We start from the raw sequence: 17,010 nt of genomic DNA, 5'->3' as shown, positions 1-17,010 counted from the left end.
TTAACATGATTAGATGATGGTAATTGTGATGAAAATGGCGTTGATTGTACACATGTACAGATTCTTTATCAACTATGAAATCATGAGTATAAGTGTTATCATATTCTCCCGTTTATGACTTTGGACTTTTTAATACTTAAGTATGCTTCATACTAAAGTACGTTTAACTAATGTTACATTGGTAGGTAGGAGGTGCCACGTTTTCCCTACGTTTGTTCTTAGCTCTTCTGTTTTCTGAACAAAAAGGTCGTGGTATTGTCGTAGCCCTGTTGTTGTCGGCGTAATCGTAGTGCAACAACACTAATCATGGTCATAATTGAAACTCTGGCTTCAGTAACTGTCGAGTCATGCCTGTTTTCCACACTGTTTTCAATCCCTAAGTGAACAGCAGACGATTGATGGTACTTGCTTATGTGTATATATTCTATTCGCAGGTTCTGGTTCCAATACGGGATGGAGCGCTGGTCGTTCGAAGAATGGCAGACATGTTTGTGAGCTAGGGGTAGTTAAAAAGGTCAAAGAGTAAGGACAAACAAAATTAGTTTGAATAGAACAGAGTAGGGTGTATGAATTTGTGTGGAGCCCAATTCTGAAGAGAATAATTGAGGACGTCTAAATAGCCAGAAAATCAAACTCAAAGTGTAAACACTTTTAAATGAAAATTCAAAGCAAATAAATTCAAAAATGTGGATAACAATGTCAAGAACTTTATATTAACACTTCATAACAATTTCTTGTTGTCAATTAAAACTGACTCATTTGTTAAGATTGATGTAGATGATAATCGCTATAAATAGATATAAAGTGTTTGAATTATGTAATTATGCCTTTAATATTAACGTTGATTCAATTAATGACACGCTAAAGGAAACATTCCCGAATATTTCTATTCTTTGTTTAGCTGAAAATTGCATTCAAAATGACTTATCCTTTCCTATTTCACTCATAATCCTTTACACTGTTTATAGGTTCTCAACTACAGTTGCCAAACGCCAAAACCTCGAAATGATACCTAACCCGAGTATTTCGTTTTGTGATCATTTGATTATCTTTATTAAATGCAAGATTAACTTGATTGTTTCTGTATCAATTCAATAAAGAAAACCAATACATATTTATTAAATGAAATAGATACGAAATTGAGCTAGATTGTGAAGAAAGTTCTGATCGTCGTACCGGTCGTATATTCATCATGTGACAAATGTAACAGAAACACATTGTTTTCGCACATACACTTTCAGTTTCATTCAAAGCATCAGCATATTAAGTCCAATCGAAAACAAGAAAGTAAAAATGAAGTCACCAACAGTGGATGCTGCACTCGTGTCTGAAATAATCAAACAACAAGCATTTCGAAACAATTTGAATATAATACAGTTTTGTAATGTAGCTACAGTTTTAAATTCATTTGTTTAAACTAGCCCTGCCATACAATAAAAAGAATATTGTTTGTCATACATCAATTGTAAGCATTGGATAGTTCATCAAGATTTGCGACATTAACTTGTTTTAAGATAGTTAGTTAATGAAGTTGTAACACTCAACAAAAACTTTACATTTGCATAAACGTATAGTTAACACTAAAAGTACCTAATAGGATTTATGGGTGTCTTACTTTGATTGTACGCCTCGGACAGTTTGTTCAGAGTCGCGGCAATGGTATCCGCAGTTTTGCCGAGGAATCGGACATTGTTATCGGTGAGTATGTTGGCCAAGTTGTCACAGGCATTGTGGTAGCACTGCTGCATCTGACCGCGAAAATCAGCTGAATCAAATAAAGAAGGGTGTAGTTTAATGTCATCGCATTTTTATGCACGTTGCTGAGATTTAACAAAACTATGCGCTTTAACTTGACCTTGCATTTTGGCACGCATTCACGCCGAACAAGTATCTTAACATTGTCGGTCTTAAATGTTACACTTGCTTTATAGACATTTTTTCTATGGAAGCGACACATATTTGCCTGGTAAATGTAAGGCTGTTCAGGCACCGTATGCAAACCCGATCATAGTTCAATAAAGAAGAAAAGCCATTATTAGCACCTACTACGAGCTCCTATGACCTTGTTTCGTGACTCACTGATCATAGCTTAATTAAGAAACTACTATTTAAGACAACTCAGACAAGAAGTCCACCATCACCTTCGTTGTTTTACACAACTATCACTTTCTGATTTTCATGCGGGATTTAAAGGAATAAGAACATGAAGAAAAAAAGACTTACCAGAGTCCGTGATGAAGATAGCTGGTATGTTTGTTTCCCAGAAGTTGACGTGATCACTGCGGAAGAGGTTGGCAAATACGTTCCACGTGTCTTCATTCACATCCTGGTAGGGAAATCCAAACTTCTCTATTTCGAATTCAGGTTGGGGCTCACCTATGGACATTGAAAGAAATACGTCAGAAAAACGTTTGTTTTTCATAAATTGACTTCTTGGTATGGCGCATAAGAAATAGTGGCGGGTGAATGACAAGAATACATCATTACTTTACACAAGATGACACTCAAAACTAGGTCACTGCGTTACGAATGCCTTCGTCTGTTTTATTTTCAGTGGAAAAGGGAAATAATTCAATTATTAGCTAGAGTTATTGGCCTTACTATACTTGTGCACATGTCTTTGGTAGTATATGTACCACGTTTTATTTCTATTACGTTCTAATACTGTTTGGGGAGTAAGGCCAACGCTAAAGAGTTTGCACAACGCCGACGAACCTAACGACGCAAACGACACCAGGCTACGAAAAACAGACGGTCTCAATTACTGACGTGTTTGTAAATATCTACAATTAAAGTTATCCTATATAATGTATTTATCGAGCATATATTTAAACCTTGGTAGCGTAACATTAAAGAAGCATTTTATTTAAGCCTTACTGTAAACTTAAAATGTATTAAAACCGATAAAAACTCCAATTTTCGAAAGCGGATTAAAATGCAAATTCCACCTCACCAAATGTATTTTTTTTAAAAATGAAATAATTTCTACGTAGATTATTATTCCTTACACATGTATACGTACATGCTAAAATGCCAAATATTTTAAGATAAAAAAGGATTAAATCACTGCAATTTAAATGTCTTATTATTGAATTTGGGAAATGTTAGGTACAATAAGGTAGTTTGGATAGAAAATAACTATTTTCTTTACATATTTCAATGTCGCCAAATATCATTCAATTCCATTCAAACGCGTAAAAGCCCCGTTTTAAAATTACTTGTTTTTGCTACAAATTTCGAGGCCTTTTATAATACAGAAAGGGTGTTCGGCTTTGAATATAATACATACCTATAACAACATCGTCGCAAAACCCACGACTGACCCCTTCCCTACCACTCCGATGAATTAGCGGAATGGGTTGCGCGTGGTTATTCAACTCTTGGTTTCAAATGCTACACTGCTGTACTTACCAAGCCACTCGCTGTTGAAAGTAGACGCAAGAAATCCATCAAGATTTTGCCTGAATATAGTTGCTAGAAAATCTCCTTGAAAGTTGTCTGAGGCGATACTCGACACAGTTTCTGGAAAATAATCCTGAAACTAAAAGGGATCACAGACTTTAGTCACTACTTTTATCGTAAGAAATCTAAGTGACATTCTTGAAAACGCATGTATAGTCTTTCATATCAAATTACTTCCAACAGGTGTAAGCTTTTGGTCCGGAGATTTCTCAGTTAAAATGTGTTTAAACATTTCAGTGTCCAATGGCGTGACAGTGTCCAATGAGCTGACAATAGCGCCATGAAAACCATGCTTTGGTCTTTGTTGTTTACATGTTTTAAGCATGTGAAAAGCCTCAAACTGTCCATACTATCAGCGAAAAACGTGTCTCGGACTGTTCTTTCTCTAGCTTTTCACCCTTACATAAAGTTGATATAATTAGAAGCTCATTTACAGTTACATACTTTTCGGAACATGTAATTCTAATAATAATGACATATAAAGTCTCACAGTCTTCACAGCCTCCGGGGGGATAATCTGTGATTTTGCAGAAGAGTTGTAGTTCATGACTGTATCAAGAATGATAATTCCGTTTGGCTTTAGTGACTCCACTTGCTGTCCATAGTTCTGGGTAAGCCAGGGCAGTAACCATTGTTCAATTGCAAACTTGCTGCCGATGAGTCCTGTGGAAATTAAAGAAAATAAAACACACTTACAAATGACTTATATATAGATGTGCGTAAATTATACATACAGTGATACATTTTGGTAACCCACACAAAGCGAGCGTAGAAAAGGTCTCACAAAACGCAGTAATTGGTCACCGCCAAAGTTTTGAAATCTAAAGTTATGGTACGTTACAGATCTAAAGTTAACAAAAGTCCAATGGTACTTGAGTTTAGATACTCGTGGATATAATTCGTAACTAGGTTCTCATTTTTTGAAGTATTTACAAATCACCTGGAAGTAATGAAATATTCATTATTTAGTAATAACTAAGATTATATCAGGCATTTACCATATTCCTCGTGGTCGAATGCCATAAAGATGATGGTATTCTTGCGGCGTTTGCCACCTTTGTTGCCCGCAGCGATTTGTCTGAGAGACTCCAACATTGCCGTTACACCAGACCCATTATCGTCAACCCCTTTTAAATAAGAAAAATACATTTTGTTTTTTCCCATTATGTTGGGTTCGCTAAACGTGTTGCCTGGAGACCCTAAAGACAGTCATGTGCATTTAAAATATAGTAATACTAAACACAAATTCGGAGTCACCTACAATCAACACATATTACAAGTTCACCATTTGATTTTTGCATTTTTGGCTTAGATGTTAGTATATGGTACTATTGAAAACCTTTTTCTGTGGTATTATTATTCTAATTTGTATATGAAAAACTACAGAAACAAGCTCAGTAGCCAAATGTTTAAACATAAACACCATTTAATGGCACAGGGTAAACGCCAAAGACATAGAACACAAAAACAAACAATCACAAACAAAAAACATGGAACAACAACACAAAATATATATAAAAAACTAGGTGTATTTTTCAAGGATTGTTAGGTATCGCCTTGAAACGGTCAGTAAAATGTAAATTAATGGGGGTTTGAACACGTTTGTGTGCACAACCTCACTCTTACCTTAAAAATCCTGAATAAAGTATAAACATAAAAGGTAAATTTTATTAGGTATGCATTAACTTGAGGAAACTTTATAATAAAACAAATAATAGTAAACTAATATGTGGACCCCAAGTACTTCAATGATTCAGGATCCTAACTCTATCTTTAGACGAAGGAATACAATTCAGAGTACCTAATGCAAAAACTTTTCAAACATACGATGCATTTGTTGTTTGAAACTACGAGCATTACACACAGTCTGCCTAAGCAAATAAAAGGTTTAAAACTGTGTGATCAAAGAGTTTCATAACGAAAAGAATCAATGTTCTAAAACTGGGAACAAACAAAGAAAACATTATTAAAAATAAAACGACATACAGTTCATAAACTTTTCTTCCAAAAGATTAACTAAGTTTTTTGGGGTTTTTTAAAAAGAGACGTCGAACGCTAGAACATTTCTAGCAAGCCAAAAACGGTTTAAAAGATAACACGAATTTATATGTTGTTTACATAGAATCAAAGCACTGACAGTTTATTTTTGTAAGGACGCCATATTCAACCATATATCTTGTATGAAAAAATCATCATCAAAAACAAGAATGCAAGTACTCTGCAAGGTATTGCCGTTATATCCACGTTAATAATAAGAGCCAAAGCAAATCATTGAGTCTATCTTTCCAAATAGCTGCTGAAAACATTTTAATTGAACGAATTGTCTTTAAATCATCACCATAAATATCTGGATGTGCAATACTACTAGCAATCAGCCATTTAAGACTACTATTGTACTTTGATATAATATTATAATGACCATTAACAAATTTCGAAAAAGTTTTCCTTAATTAATGATATCTGAAACTTTGTTTAAGAAGTTTTTCCGTCACAATATCAATATATTTCCGTCACAAGATTACTGCTAGAGCTGAAATTTTATACATCTGTGCATATTCTAGCGAATCTTATCAACTGTGCAATAAAACACCATACGGTGGTGAACTAGGAACATCTTCATTTAAATAAGGGTAATTAATTATTTTGAAATTAAAAATATCACGTTTATCATAAAGATTTGATATTCAATTGATCTTTCCTTAAACTCGAGTGGCAGATCTAAATTGGATGCTTTTAGATTTGTATAAGATTTATTTACCTTATCATTCTAAAACTAGAACAGGGGACTCAATATAGAGTTTATCAAAGAATAATATTAAGTTTTAGATTTTACACTTATTATGTTATCATATGCCCTTCACAAGAAGTGTATCACTGTTGTTGTTGTTTTTAAACTTATTATGTTTACAAATTTCAATAAGCGGTTATGGAATTGTCTTCATCTGAAAATTAAGTCATATAGAAAGTTTGGCTTTTTGTGAGCAATTTATGAGACGGCCTCATACATAGATGTGTTTCTGGACGCACTATCGCGAAAAATTGTCATACGTCGAATTAAATTACATTCACTGTATACGCTGTTTTTAGATTATTGCATTGCTTATGTAAGAAACTAAAACGTATGCCCAAATTCCTTCGATTTCTGTCGTACTAAATATTACTGTAGTTTATTATTTGTTAAGTATATGTATAAGACCGATTAAATACTAGCGTTATTTACAGTTGAACGTAATGAGTTGTTCGGCAGTATTCAGTACTGTGCAAAAGTTGTGATATGCGTGCTATTTTATATCACGTTAAAACGACTTTAAACGTTTTGACGATATACTAATGCATTTTTATCACATGCTTACCCTTGTTTTCCGTGTAATATACCCATTACGAATATTTTTATCTTACACATGTGTAAGATAACATATCAGACATTTCTATTGGCTAGACTAATCACACGCGACCTAGATATCCCTCCGCATTGTTTGTAAACAAAATGGTTTAAACGCCAACAAATACTTACCTCAATAATGAAGCGGAAGGACTTCCGGGAGACAAATGGCTAACGAATCATAGTGCCAGAAAGCATCTTGTTCGAAATCTTTCTGATAACAATGTTCCGCCAACCAGATAATGCAGATTACTAGTCACAGAAATATCCAGTCAGTCAACAAATGCAGCCACATTAGTGACAAACAACACGAGAACATTTCAAACATCTCCATCTTAACAGGCAATATGCGACCAATGCCATAAAATTTGCTTGCCAGTTTAATAAGCTGTCGGTTACCAAAACACATATACGAATTCCGCAGCACTGGTTTCTCATTACACGTTAGTCTCAAGACGGTTAGAACAGCTTGTTCTCTGAAAACATTCTTGATGGAACTTTTTCAACCTCAACATCCATGCAGTGCAGAGTAAGGCTTCGTCGTAATCAGCTGCATGTTGTGAAACTCCATGTTCACTTAGAAAACGCTTCAAAATCATCGTAGAAAGCGACAGCGAATAACTTTTAAATACGTGCACATAGTAAAACTTGACAGACCGATGTAGGTCACATAAACCGCGTAAAGCATGTACTCTCAGTGTGACGTCAGCAAATTGTGTACTTATTGTGTTTTAATGGTTAAAATTGTTCGTTATTCATGTTGTTGGATATTTTACTACACATTTCTATACTTGTGACTTGTTCAGCGCTTTATCAGAATTAAAACTTGGTAACTGCAAGCTGTTATTGTCATTTTCATTTGGAACTATTTATATGGCGCATCGTTGACATTCCACTCAGTGTATTTTGGCTGTCAAACAATGGGTTTAGAAAGTGGAACGTGGAACTAAATTGGTAATAAAAACACCGTTTTAAGCATGTGATAAAAAAAAGATCTGAAACTCGTTGTCATTTTATACAAGATTTTTATTAAACTCGTCCATGAAAGTTGTTAGTAAGCTCGCCAGAGGCTCGCTTACTAACAAATTTCATGAACTCGTTTAATAAAATCTTGTATTAAATGACAACTCGTGTCAGATCCTATATTAACGAGATACGTTAGTGGTTTGAACGATAAAAAATATAACATGTATGTCACCTCTATGCAACCATAATTTAGGGACCACTATCACGTAGATACTTATACTGTTTCTCAATTTTAATCTCAGCTAATTTATCCTCATAAAACATCAATGTGTTCATAAGAGTGTTGTCTATTTCTTATTGTATTATTAAACATTATTGCTCAACATCTTAAAAAAATGATCCGGACAACACAGTTAAATTTGTACATTTTTGGTGATCGGAAATTATTTGTATTTGGATAATTTACCAAATATCTTTATGCAATTCATCTGTAAGAAGATGCGTTGACTACGTAAGATTTTGAATAATGTGATGCTTGAAAGTGGTAAATGAGTTGGGATTGAGATTGTAAAGTGACTAAGATATTTGTGTGACATTGGGGCAAGGTAAGTGTTCTATGAAATCTTAATTGTACATTAGGAACACTGTTATCTTACCGTCACACGGGAATATGGTTGTGCAAGTGGTTATCGCCATATTTTTAAAACTGCATATCAAGGAATTGTGCCAACAACTGATAGTAAATAACACAGCAACTATGGTTAACATGTGTAAGTAGTGGTGTTGTATCCACACCATCTTGATACGCGGTATACAAATAATAGAGACACCATAAGTTCTGAAAGACACCATACGATGTTACGCTTTACCCAGAAGGGCTAAAAGTTTGCATCTTTCTGTAAGCAGACTCTCAAAATCAATATTTGTTACGCAGGAAAATGAAGGAATATTTGATATTCAATTGTGTTATGGTTTCTCTATTCTATACCCTCACCTTTTGTGATATTTACGGTGTCATAGTGCGCTCCAACACCGACAATTTCATCCTCAAACGTTCCAAACCGTTCGCCTCTAAGCACACCTATTACATTCGTATAGGAAACCTGAAGTAATCACAAATAAAGTAAACGTCATTTGAGTGTTTGTATAATACGACATAAATGTACGTACCGGAAGAACTCATCGCCACAAATAGGGCGCACTTTAAGACAACTGTCAGTAATGATTTCTGCAACGTTTACATCATATTACACCGGATACCAGTGAACAATATAAATATAATATAATAATCATTACAGTGAAATAATTCTGCGTTTGTAGTATGCTAACTAGACTTGTGCTATTTTCGCTGCCGATTTGTCCTAAAATTGCGTAACATACGTGTGATATATGATTGATGCTCAAAGAACAATCGTGTTTTTTTTACTTTTGTTTTCTTTCAAACTGTATTCGAGGTGTAATGAAGTACATTCTTGTTTCTGTTTTTATTCTTGGCTTCTCTTTATCATTAAGTATTAAAACAAAACTATAAGCAACTGACTGTCAGCTCAATTATATATACCATTAAGACAACAATGGGATTTATTATCATTAATGCTGTTTGCATATAAACTAAGCTAAACGCTCGATCGCAATACCATTTTTCACCAAAGAGACAGTCAAATTGATACGCCTGAACGGTTGCTTCGGACAGTCAGTTTTAACTGTTCAAAGATTTTTGATTGTCATCGCGTTGTTCTTGCGCATATAGTTTAAAACTACAATTTAATTGACCGAATAAATAAAACCAATGCCAGCATTTTCTAGCCAAAAATTAGTTTGACGCGACACATAAAAAAGAACAGCATCGCGCTGATGGCTGCAGACGTTGTCTTTTTTTTCTTTGATGTGTAAAGTTGACTGACAGGCCATGTACGTTGTACTTCAACCGAAATTCACTTGGTGGTTTTGGGCAGAGAACAGTCACGATATATCATTCATAACCTTGAAATTCTAAGTACCCCAAGATAGATGAAATTGTGGTACGTCGTATTCAGTCCACCTTTCTGGAATTCGTCGTAGATGAAAAGACGAGCTTGACTTTTGTAGGCTGGATTAGCAATATGGTGCCGTGTATCGGAAAAGTGCTGAGTCAGCGTTGACCGAATGTATTCAAGATCCGCACCCAATATTGCCTGATCTGAAATCAAATTGTATATAACGTATATATAGAAGTATAACATGTAGGCCCTAAAACCATGTTAACTTCATTAGCGTTGACCGGATCTAATGAAGATTCGTATATTGATGTGAAGACAAACAGGGATCAAATAAAAGAGGAAGAACAAGCTACATATTGCGTTGACCGGGTACACAAGATCCGCACAACATTTGTTTCGGTATCGAAACAATATCAATTTTGTCACGTTTATTCAGTTGAAGATAACAACGTCTTTGGCACTATATAATTCCTATTGCGCACAATTTGCCTCCTAAAGAAATCTCAGGCAGTGTCATGGTGGTATCCGCCATTTTTTGCTATCTTCTGTTAATAGCCTTACATCGTCCTATGCAATTGGGTCTCATTGTCTGTAAATTCTAACATTATTTCTTCCTTTATTTAGTCGTTTTCGTCTGTAAAATCAGACCGTTTATCATATGAAGGTTTGCACAAAACAATCACAATAGTTTGACCGTACATAGTCCTGAAGGTTACTCAGTATACCGTGTGTAATGCCATACCATATACCGTGTGTAATGTCATACCGTATACCGTGTGTAATGTCATACTCAGTATACCGTGTGTAATGCCATACCATATACCGTGTGTAATGCCATACCATACACCGTGTGTAATGCCATACCGTATACCGTGTGTAATGTCATACCGTATACCGTGTGTAATGTCATACTCAGTATACCGTGTGTAATGCCATACCATATACTATGTGTAATGTCATACCTTATACCGTGTGTAATGCCATACCATATACCGTGTGTAATGCCATACCATATACCGTGTGTAATGTCATACCGTATACCGTGTGTAATGTCATACCGTATACCGTGTGTAATGTCATACCGTGTGTAATGCCATACCATATACCGTGTGTAATGTCATACCGTATACCGTGTGTAATGTCATACTCAGTATACCGTGTGTAATGTCATACCGTATACCGTGTGTAATGTCATACCATATACCGTGTGTAATGTCATACCGTATACCGTGTGTAATGTCATACCGTATACCGTGTGTAATGCCATACCATATACCGTGTGTAATGTCATACCATATACCGTGTGTAATGTCATATCGTATACCGTGTGTAATGCCATACCATATACCGTGTGTAATGTCATACTCAGTATACCGTGTGTAATGTCATACTCAGTATACCGTGTGTAATGTCATACCGTATACCGTGTGTAATGTCATACCATATACCGTGTGTAATGTCATACCGTATACCGTGTGTAATGTCATACCGTATACCGTGTGTAATGTCATACCGTATACCGTGTGTAATGCCATACCATATACCGTGTGTAATGTCATACCATATACCGTGTGTAATGTCATATCGTATACCGTGTGTAATGCCATACCATATACCGTGTGTAATGACATACCGTATACCGTGTGTAATGTCATACCATATACCGTGTTTAATGTCAAACCGTATACCGTTTGTAATGTCATACCATATACCGTGTGTATTGTCATACCGTATACCGTGTGTAATGTCATACCGTATACCGTGTGTAATGCCATACCGTATACCGTGTGTAATGTCATACCGTATACCGTGTGTAATGCCATACTATATACCGTCCGTAAGGTTTCATATACCATGTGTCGTCCGCAAAGTTCCACAAACCGGATACCGGCCGTAAAGATGCACATACCATGTATTGTCGGTAAACTTGCACACACCGTATATCGTCATAAAAGCTTCGCATTCCATATTTCGTAGTTTCCACGTATCATTCGTCATGTTTCAAATACCGTATACCGTCCGTATATTTTCATATCCCGTAAACAGTCGGTCATATTTCACATATCATGTTTTGTCCGTAAATATCACCTGTTTTCTATCCTTAAAGTTTAACATACCATATACCGTCCACACAGTTGCATATACCGTATAACGTTAGTAGTTTCACATACCATATATCGTTCCTCAAGTTTCACATACCGTATACCGTTCGTTAAGTTCCCCATTCCGTAAACTATCTTTAATAATTTATACGGCAGATCTTAACCATTACGTCAACAGAAGTGTTCTTTTGCCTTATCGTTTTCAATTTGGAATAGTCTGTAACTTGAACTATTCAATAGTTTCCGTACATATGGTTCCATTGCTGCCTAAAAAGGGATGAACCGCTAAGTCATATAATTCTTCTTACTATGCAGTTTACATTTGTGCATGGTACGTTTTGTGGATAACCGTTCTTTATGTACAATTTAAAATAAACGCTTTTACATGTTTATGCGAAGGTATTATAACAAGACAAGACTTATTCTCAGGTTCCAATATGTACGGCACTATCTAAGCAACGATGTATTGTGGCAGTAATTTCCACTATTTATATTAAATACCTTTTTCAATTTTCATTTCAAAATATATCGTCAATGAAACGATCCACAGGCAATATTTAGTTGGATAGTCTGGAACATTTTGACACGAAGTCATTTTCAATATGTCGAATAACTCTTTTGGCCAAATAAAATTGGGAATTAAAAAAAAAATCTCCGACAGAATATACCTTCGTAAGATTTGCTCAAAATGTACCCCAAAACATGTGCAGCCAATGATGAAAAGTTAGCCCTTAAAAGACTTTGTTACTTATTAAAAATGACTTTGTCAAACGTTTAAATATTTTGGCTTCCCTACATACAAAATGTAAATGACCTAAACGTTCAGATATAAAAGCTTACGTTGGCAGTTATAACTAACCGTGTTGATCAAATCGCTAAATGCAAACAAAACAAAGCAGCGCATATTTACATTCTGTCCACATTGCTTTAAGATAAAACGAGTCGTTCGCAAAAAATGAAAAATATTAGTTTTACGGGCACATGCGTTTGTTATCAGTTTGGTTGTTTATCTCATGAAATGTCCTTGAAACTGTCTTTTATCCGGCCTTTAACAATAACAGTGACTTAATTGCAGTTTTTCTTCTCGAACAGAGACTTGTTCATAATCTGTCTACTCTAACAGGGACTTGTTAACAGTACGTGTTTAAGTCTGTCGTTTCTAACAAAGAATTTTAGTTTATAATCTGTCCGGCCTTCTAACAATAACAGTGACTTAATTTCAGTTTGTCTTCTCGAACAGAGACTTGTTCATAGTCTGTCTTCTCTAACGGGGACTTGTTAATAGTATGTTGTCTCTAACAGAGACTTGTTTAAGTCTGTCGTCTCTAACAGAGAATTTTAGTTTATAATCTGGCAGGCCTTCTAACAATAACAGTGACTTAATTGCAGTTTATCTTCTCGAACAGAGACTTTTTCATAGTCTGTCTTCTCTAACAGGGACTTGTTTACAGTATGTCGTCTCTAACAGAGATTTGTTTATAATATGTCGTCTCTAACAGCGACTTGTTTACAGTATGTCGTCTCTAACAGAGAATTGTTAACAGTCTGTCTTCTCTAACAGGGACTTGTTTACAGTCTGTCGTCTCTAACAGGGTCTTGTTTACAGTTTGTCGTCTCTAACAGAAACTTGTTTACAGTCTGTCGTCTCTAACAGGGTCTTGTTTACAGTTTGTCGTCTCTAACAGAAACTTGTTTACAGTATGTCGTCTCAAAAAAAGAGAGTTGCTAACAGTCTGTCTTTTCTAACATGGACTTGTTTACAGTATGTCGTCTCTCACAGATACTTGTTTACAGTATGTCACCTCGTAACAGAGACTTGTTTTCGGTCTGTCTTCGCTAACAGAGACTTGTTTATAATTTGTCGTCTCTAACAGAGACTTGTTTTCAGCCGGTTGTCTCTCACAGAGGCTTGTTGATAATCAGTCGTCTCTTACAGAGACTTGTTTTCATTCATCTTCTTTAACAGAGATTGTTTACGCTAATGGTGACTTTCATTTTACGTTCTATCTGTGCGTACAATGACTTCTGTACGGTCTGTTTAGGCTAACATTAACTTTTGTACGTTCTATTTACACTATCATTGACTTTTGTACGGTCTGTTTACACTAACATTGACTTATTGTACGATATGTTTAGGCTAACAATGACTTTTGTCCGGTCTGTTTAGGCTAACAATGACTTTTGTCCGGTCTGTTTACGCTAACATTGACTTATTGTACGATATGTTAAGGCTAACAATGACTTTTGTCCGGTCTGTTTACGCTTACAATGACTTTTGTCCGGTCTGTTTAAGCTAACATTGACTTATTGTACGATATGTTAAGGCTAACAATGACTTTTGTCCGGTATGTTTACGCTTACAATGACTTTTGTCCGGTCTGTTTACGCTTACATTGACTTATTGTACGATATGGTTAGGCTAACAATGACTTTTGTCCAGTCTCTTTACGCTTACAATGACTTTTGTCCGGTCTGTTTAAGCTAACAATGACTTTTGTCCGGTCAATTTACGCTAACAATGACTTATTGTACGATATGTTTAGGCTAACAATGACTTTTGCCCGGTCTGTTTACGCTTACAATGACTTTTGTTCTGTCTGCTTACGCTAACATTAACTTTTGTCCGGTCTGTTTACGCTTACATTAACTTTTGTTCTGTCTGCTTACGCTTACATTAACTTTTGTCCGGTCTGTTTACGCTAACATTAACTTTTGTCCGGTCTGTTTACGCTAACATTAACTTTTGTTCTGTCTGTTTACGCTAACATTAACTTTTGTTCTGTCTGTTTACGCTAACATTAACTTTTGTTCTGTCTGTTTACGCTAACATTAACTTTTGTTCTGTCTGTTTACGCTAACATTAACTTTTGTCCGGTCTGTTTACGCTTACATTAACTTTTGTTCTGTCTGCTTACGCTTACATTAACTTTTGTTCTGTCTGCTTACGCTAACATTAACTTTTGTCCGGTCTGTTTATGCCTACATTAACTTTTGTTCTGTCTGCTTACGCTTACATTAACTATTGTCCGGTCTGTTTACGCTAACATTAACTTTTGTCCGGTCTGTTTACGATTACATTAACTTTTGTTCTGTCTGCTTACGCTAACATTAACTTTTGTCCCGTCTGTTTATGCTTACATTAACTTTTGTTCTGTCTGCTTACGCTTACATTAACTTTTGTTCTGTCTGTTAATACTTACATTAACTTTTGTCCGGTCTGCTTACGCTAACATTAACTTTTGTCCGGTCTGTTTACGCTAACATTAACTTTTGTCCGGTCAGTTTACGCTTACATTAACTTTTGTTCTGTCTGCTTACGCTAACATTAACTTTTGTCCGGTCTGTTTACGCTTACATTAACTTTTGTCCGGTCTGTTTACGCTTACATTAACTTTTGTCCGGTCTGTTACGCTAACATTAACTTTTGTTCTGTCTGTTTACGCTTACATTAACCTTTGTTCTGTCTGCTTACGCTTACATTAACTTTTGTTCTGTCTGCTTACGCTAACGTTAACTTTTGTCCGGTCTGTTTACGCTTACATTAACTTTTGTTCTGTCTGCTTACGCTTACATTAACTTTTGTTCTGTCTGCTTACGCTAACATTAACTTTTGTCCGGTCTGTTTACGCTTACAATGACTTTTGTTCTGTCTGCTTACGCTTACATTAACTTTTGTTCTGTCTGCTTACGCTAACATTAACTTTTGTCCGGTCTGTTTACGCTTACATTAACTTTTGTTCTGTCTGCTTACGCTAACATTAACTTTTGTACGGTCTGTTTACTCTTTCAATGACTTTTGTCCGGTCTGTTTACGCTTACAATGACTTTTGTCCGGTCTGTTTACGCTTGCAATGATTTTTGTCCGGTCTGTTTTCGCTTATATTAACTTTTGTTCTGTCTGCTTACGCTAACATTAACTTTTGGTCGGTCTGTTTACGCTTACAATGACTTTTGTCCGGTCTGTTTACGCTTACATTAACTTTTGTCCGGTCTGTTTACGCTTACATTCACTTTTGTCCGGTCTGTTTACGCTAACATTAACTTTTGAACGGCCTTTTTTACGCTAACATTAACTTTTGTTCTGTCTGCTTACGCTAACATTAACTTTTGTACTGTCTGCTTACGCTAACATTATTTTTTACGGTCTTTTTAAGGTAACAGTGACTTTTGTACGGTCTGTTTACGCTACAAGTGACCATTAACGGTCTGTTTACTTTACTAGTGTCTTATGTATGATCCGTTTATCCCATCAGAGCTCAGTTGTATCTGATAATGATTTTTCGAAAATACCTTATTTGTCCTTATCATGAGAATTTCAGAAAATTCATTATGACCAGCCATTAAAATCGTAAGCGATAGTATAACCTCTTAGAGTGTGTGTGAGGGAGGAAGTGGGTGGGGTGAAGGCATTTAAAACCCCTTCCGAACTTAGACTTACAGGTAAAAAAATACAAAAATAACGAACACGATTGCATTTAATTGCATATGTAACGCATGGAAAACAAAATAGCTGAAATAATTGCGCATCGAACGTTTTTTGCTTTTTTGTCAAAATCGTTTTCTTTTTTATGGGATTGTTAGAATCCCTTAAACGAATTACTTTCCATCTATCCATTTAAATTATACCTGCGAAAATATTTGAAATGATACAAAAAAAATATGCTTCACTGCAAAATTGCTTGCGTACTACGAGATCGTGTACAATATTGATTGATGTTTATACAATATATTTATGACATATGACATATTGTTTCACATAATTATCTTATTCGTTAAGTCATTTACTTACAGTAGACGCTGAATATCCCTATAAACTGCACTAATGATTTCATTTTGAATTACATGTGTAGATGTTTTGAAAAGTTCAGCTACAGTGAATGTTTAAACGCACGTCGGACAATTGATACGATAACATTGTTTTCAAAAATACCTTTTTTGTCCTTATCATGAGATTTTCAGAAAATCAGATATGATTCTTAATACCCTGCAGAACATCTACATGTGCGTAGCCTGCGGTAAGTGTAAGTGTACAAGAATAATAAGGAAACAAAACCCCGAAAATAACAGAGAACTACATCAGCGTGGTTTTTAGGACCTTTGTAAGTATTATACACAAACA

At 35.4% G+C, this 17,010-nt stretch overlaps 1 protein-coding gene across 1 annotated transcript; it reads right to left on the bottom strand.

Moving 5' to 3' along the window:
* Positions 1–897: 897 nt before the first annotated feature.
* LOC128228718 (uncharacterized) lies at positions 898–16,782 on the bottom strand. The gene is made up of 9 exons (XM_052940191.1): positions 16,681–16,782; positions 9,811–9,989; positions 8,805–8,913; positions 4,461–4,589; positions 3,953–4,125; positions 3,412–3,541; positions 2,224–2,376; positions 1,616–1,765; positions 898–1,327 (listed from the first exon to the last, which is right to left on the bottom strand). The coding sequence occupies exons 1-9, from the start codon at positions 16,721–16,723 to the stop codon at positions 1,248–1,250; spliced, it is 1,146 nt and encodes a 381-aa protein (XP_052796151.1). The 5' UTR covers positions 16,724–16,782; the 3' UTR covers positions 898–1,247.
* Between the last annotated feature and the right edge of the window lie 228 nt (positions 16,783–17,010).

Source organism: Mya arenaria, chromosome 1 (assembly GCF_026914265.1).
Source record: "Mya arenaria isolate MELC-2E11 chromosome 1, ASM2691426v1".
Classification (NCBI taxonomy): domain Eukaryota; kingdom Metazoa; phylum Mollusca; class Bivalvia; order Myida; family Myidae; genus Mya; species Mya arenaria.
The sequence above is the reverse complement of the archived record's forward strand: the minus strand, read 5'-3'. Positions and strand labels throughout refer to the sequence as shown.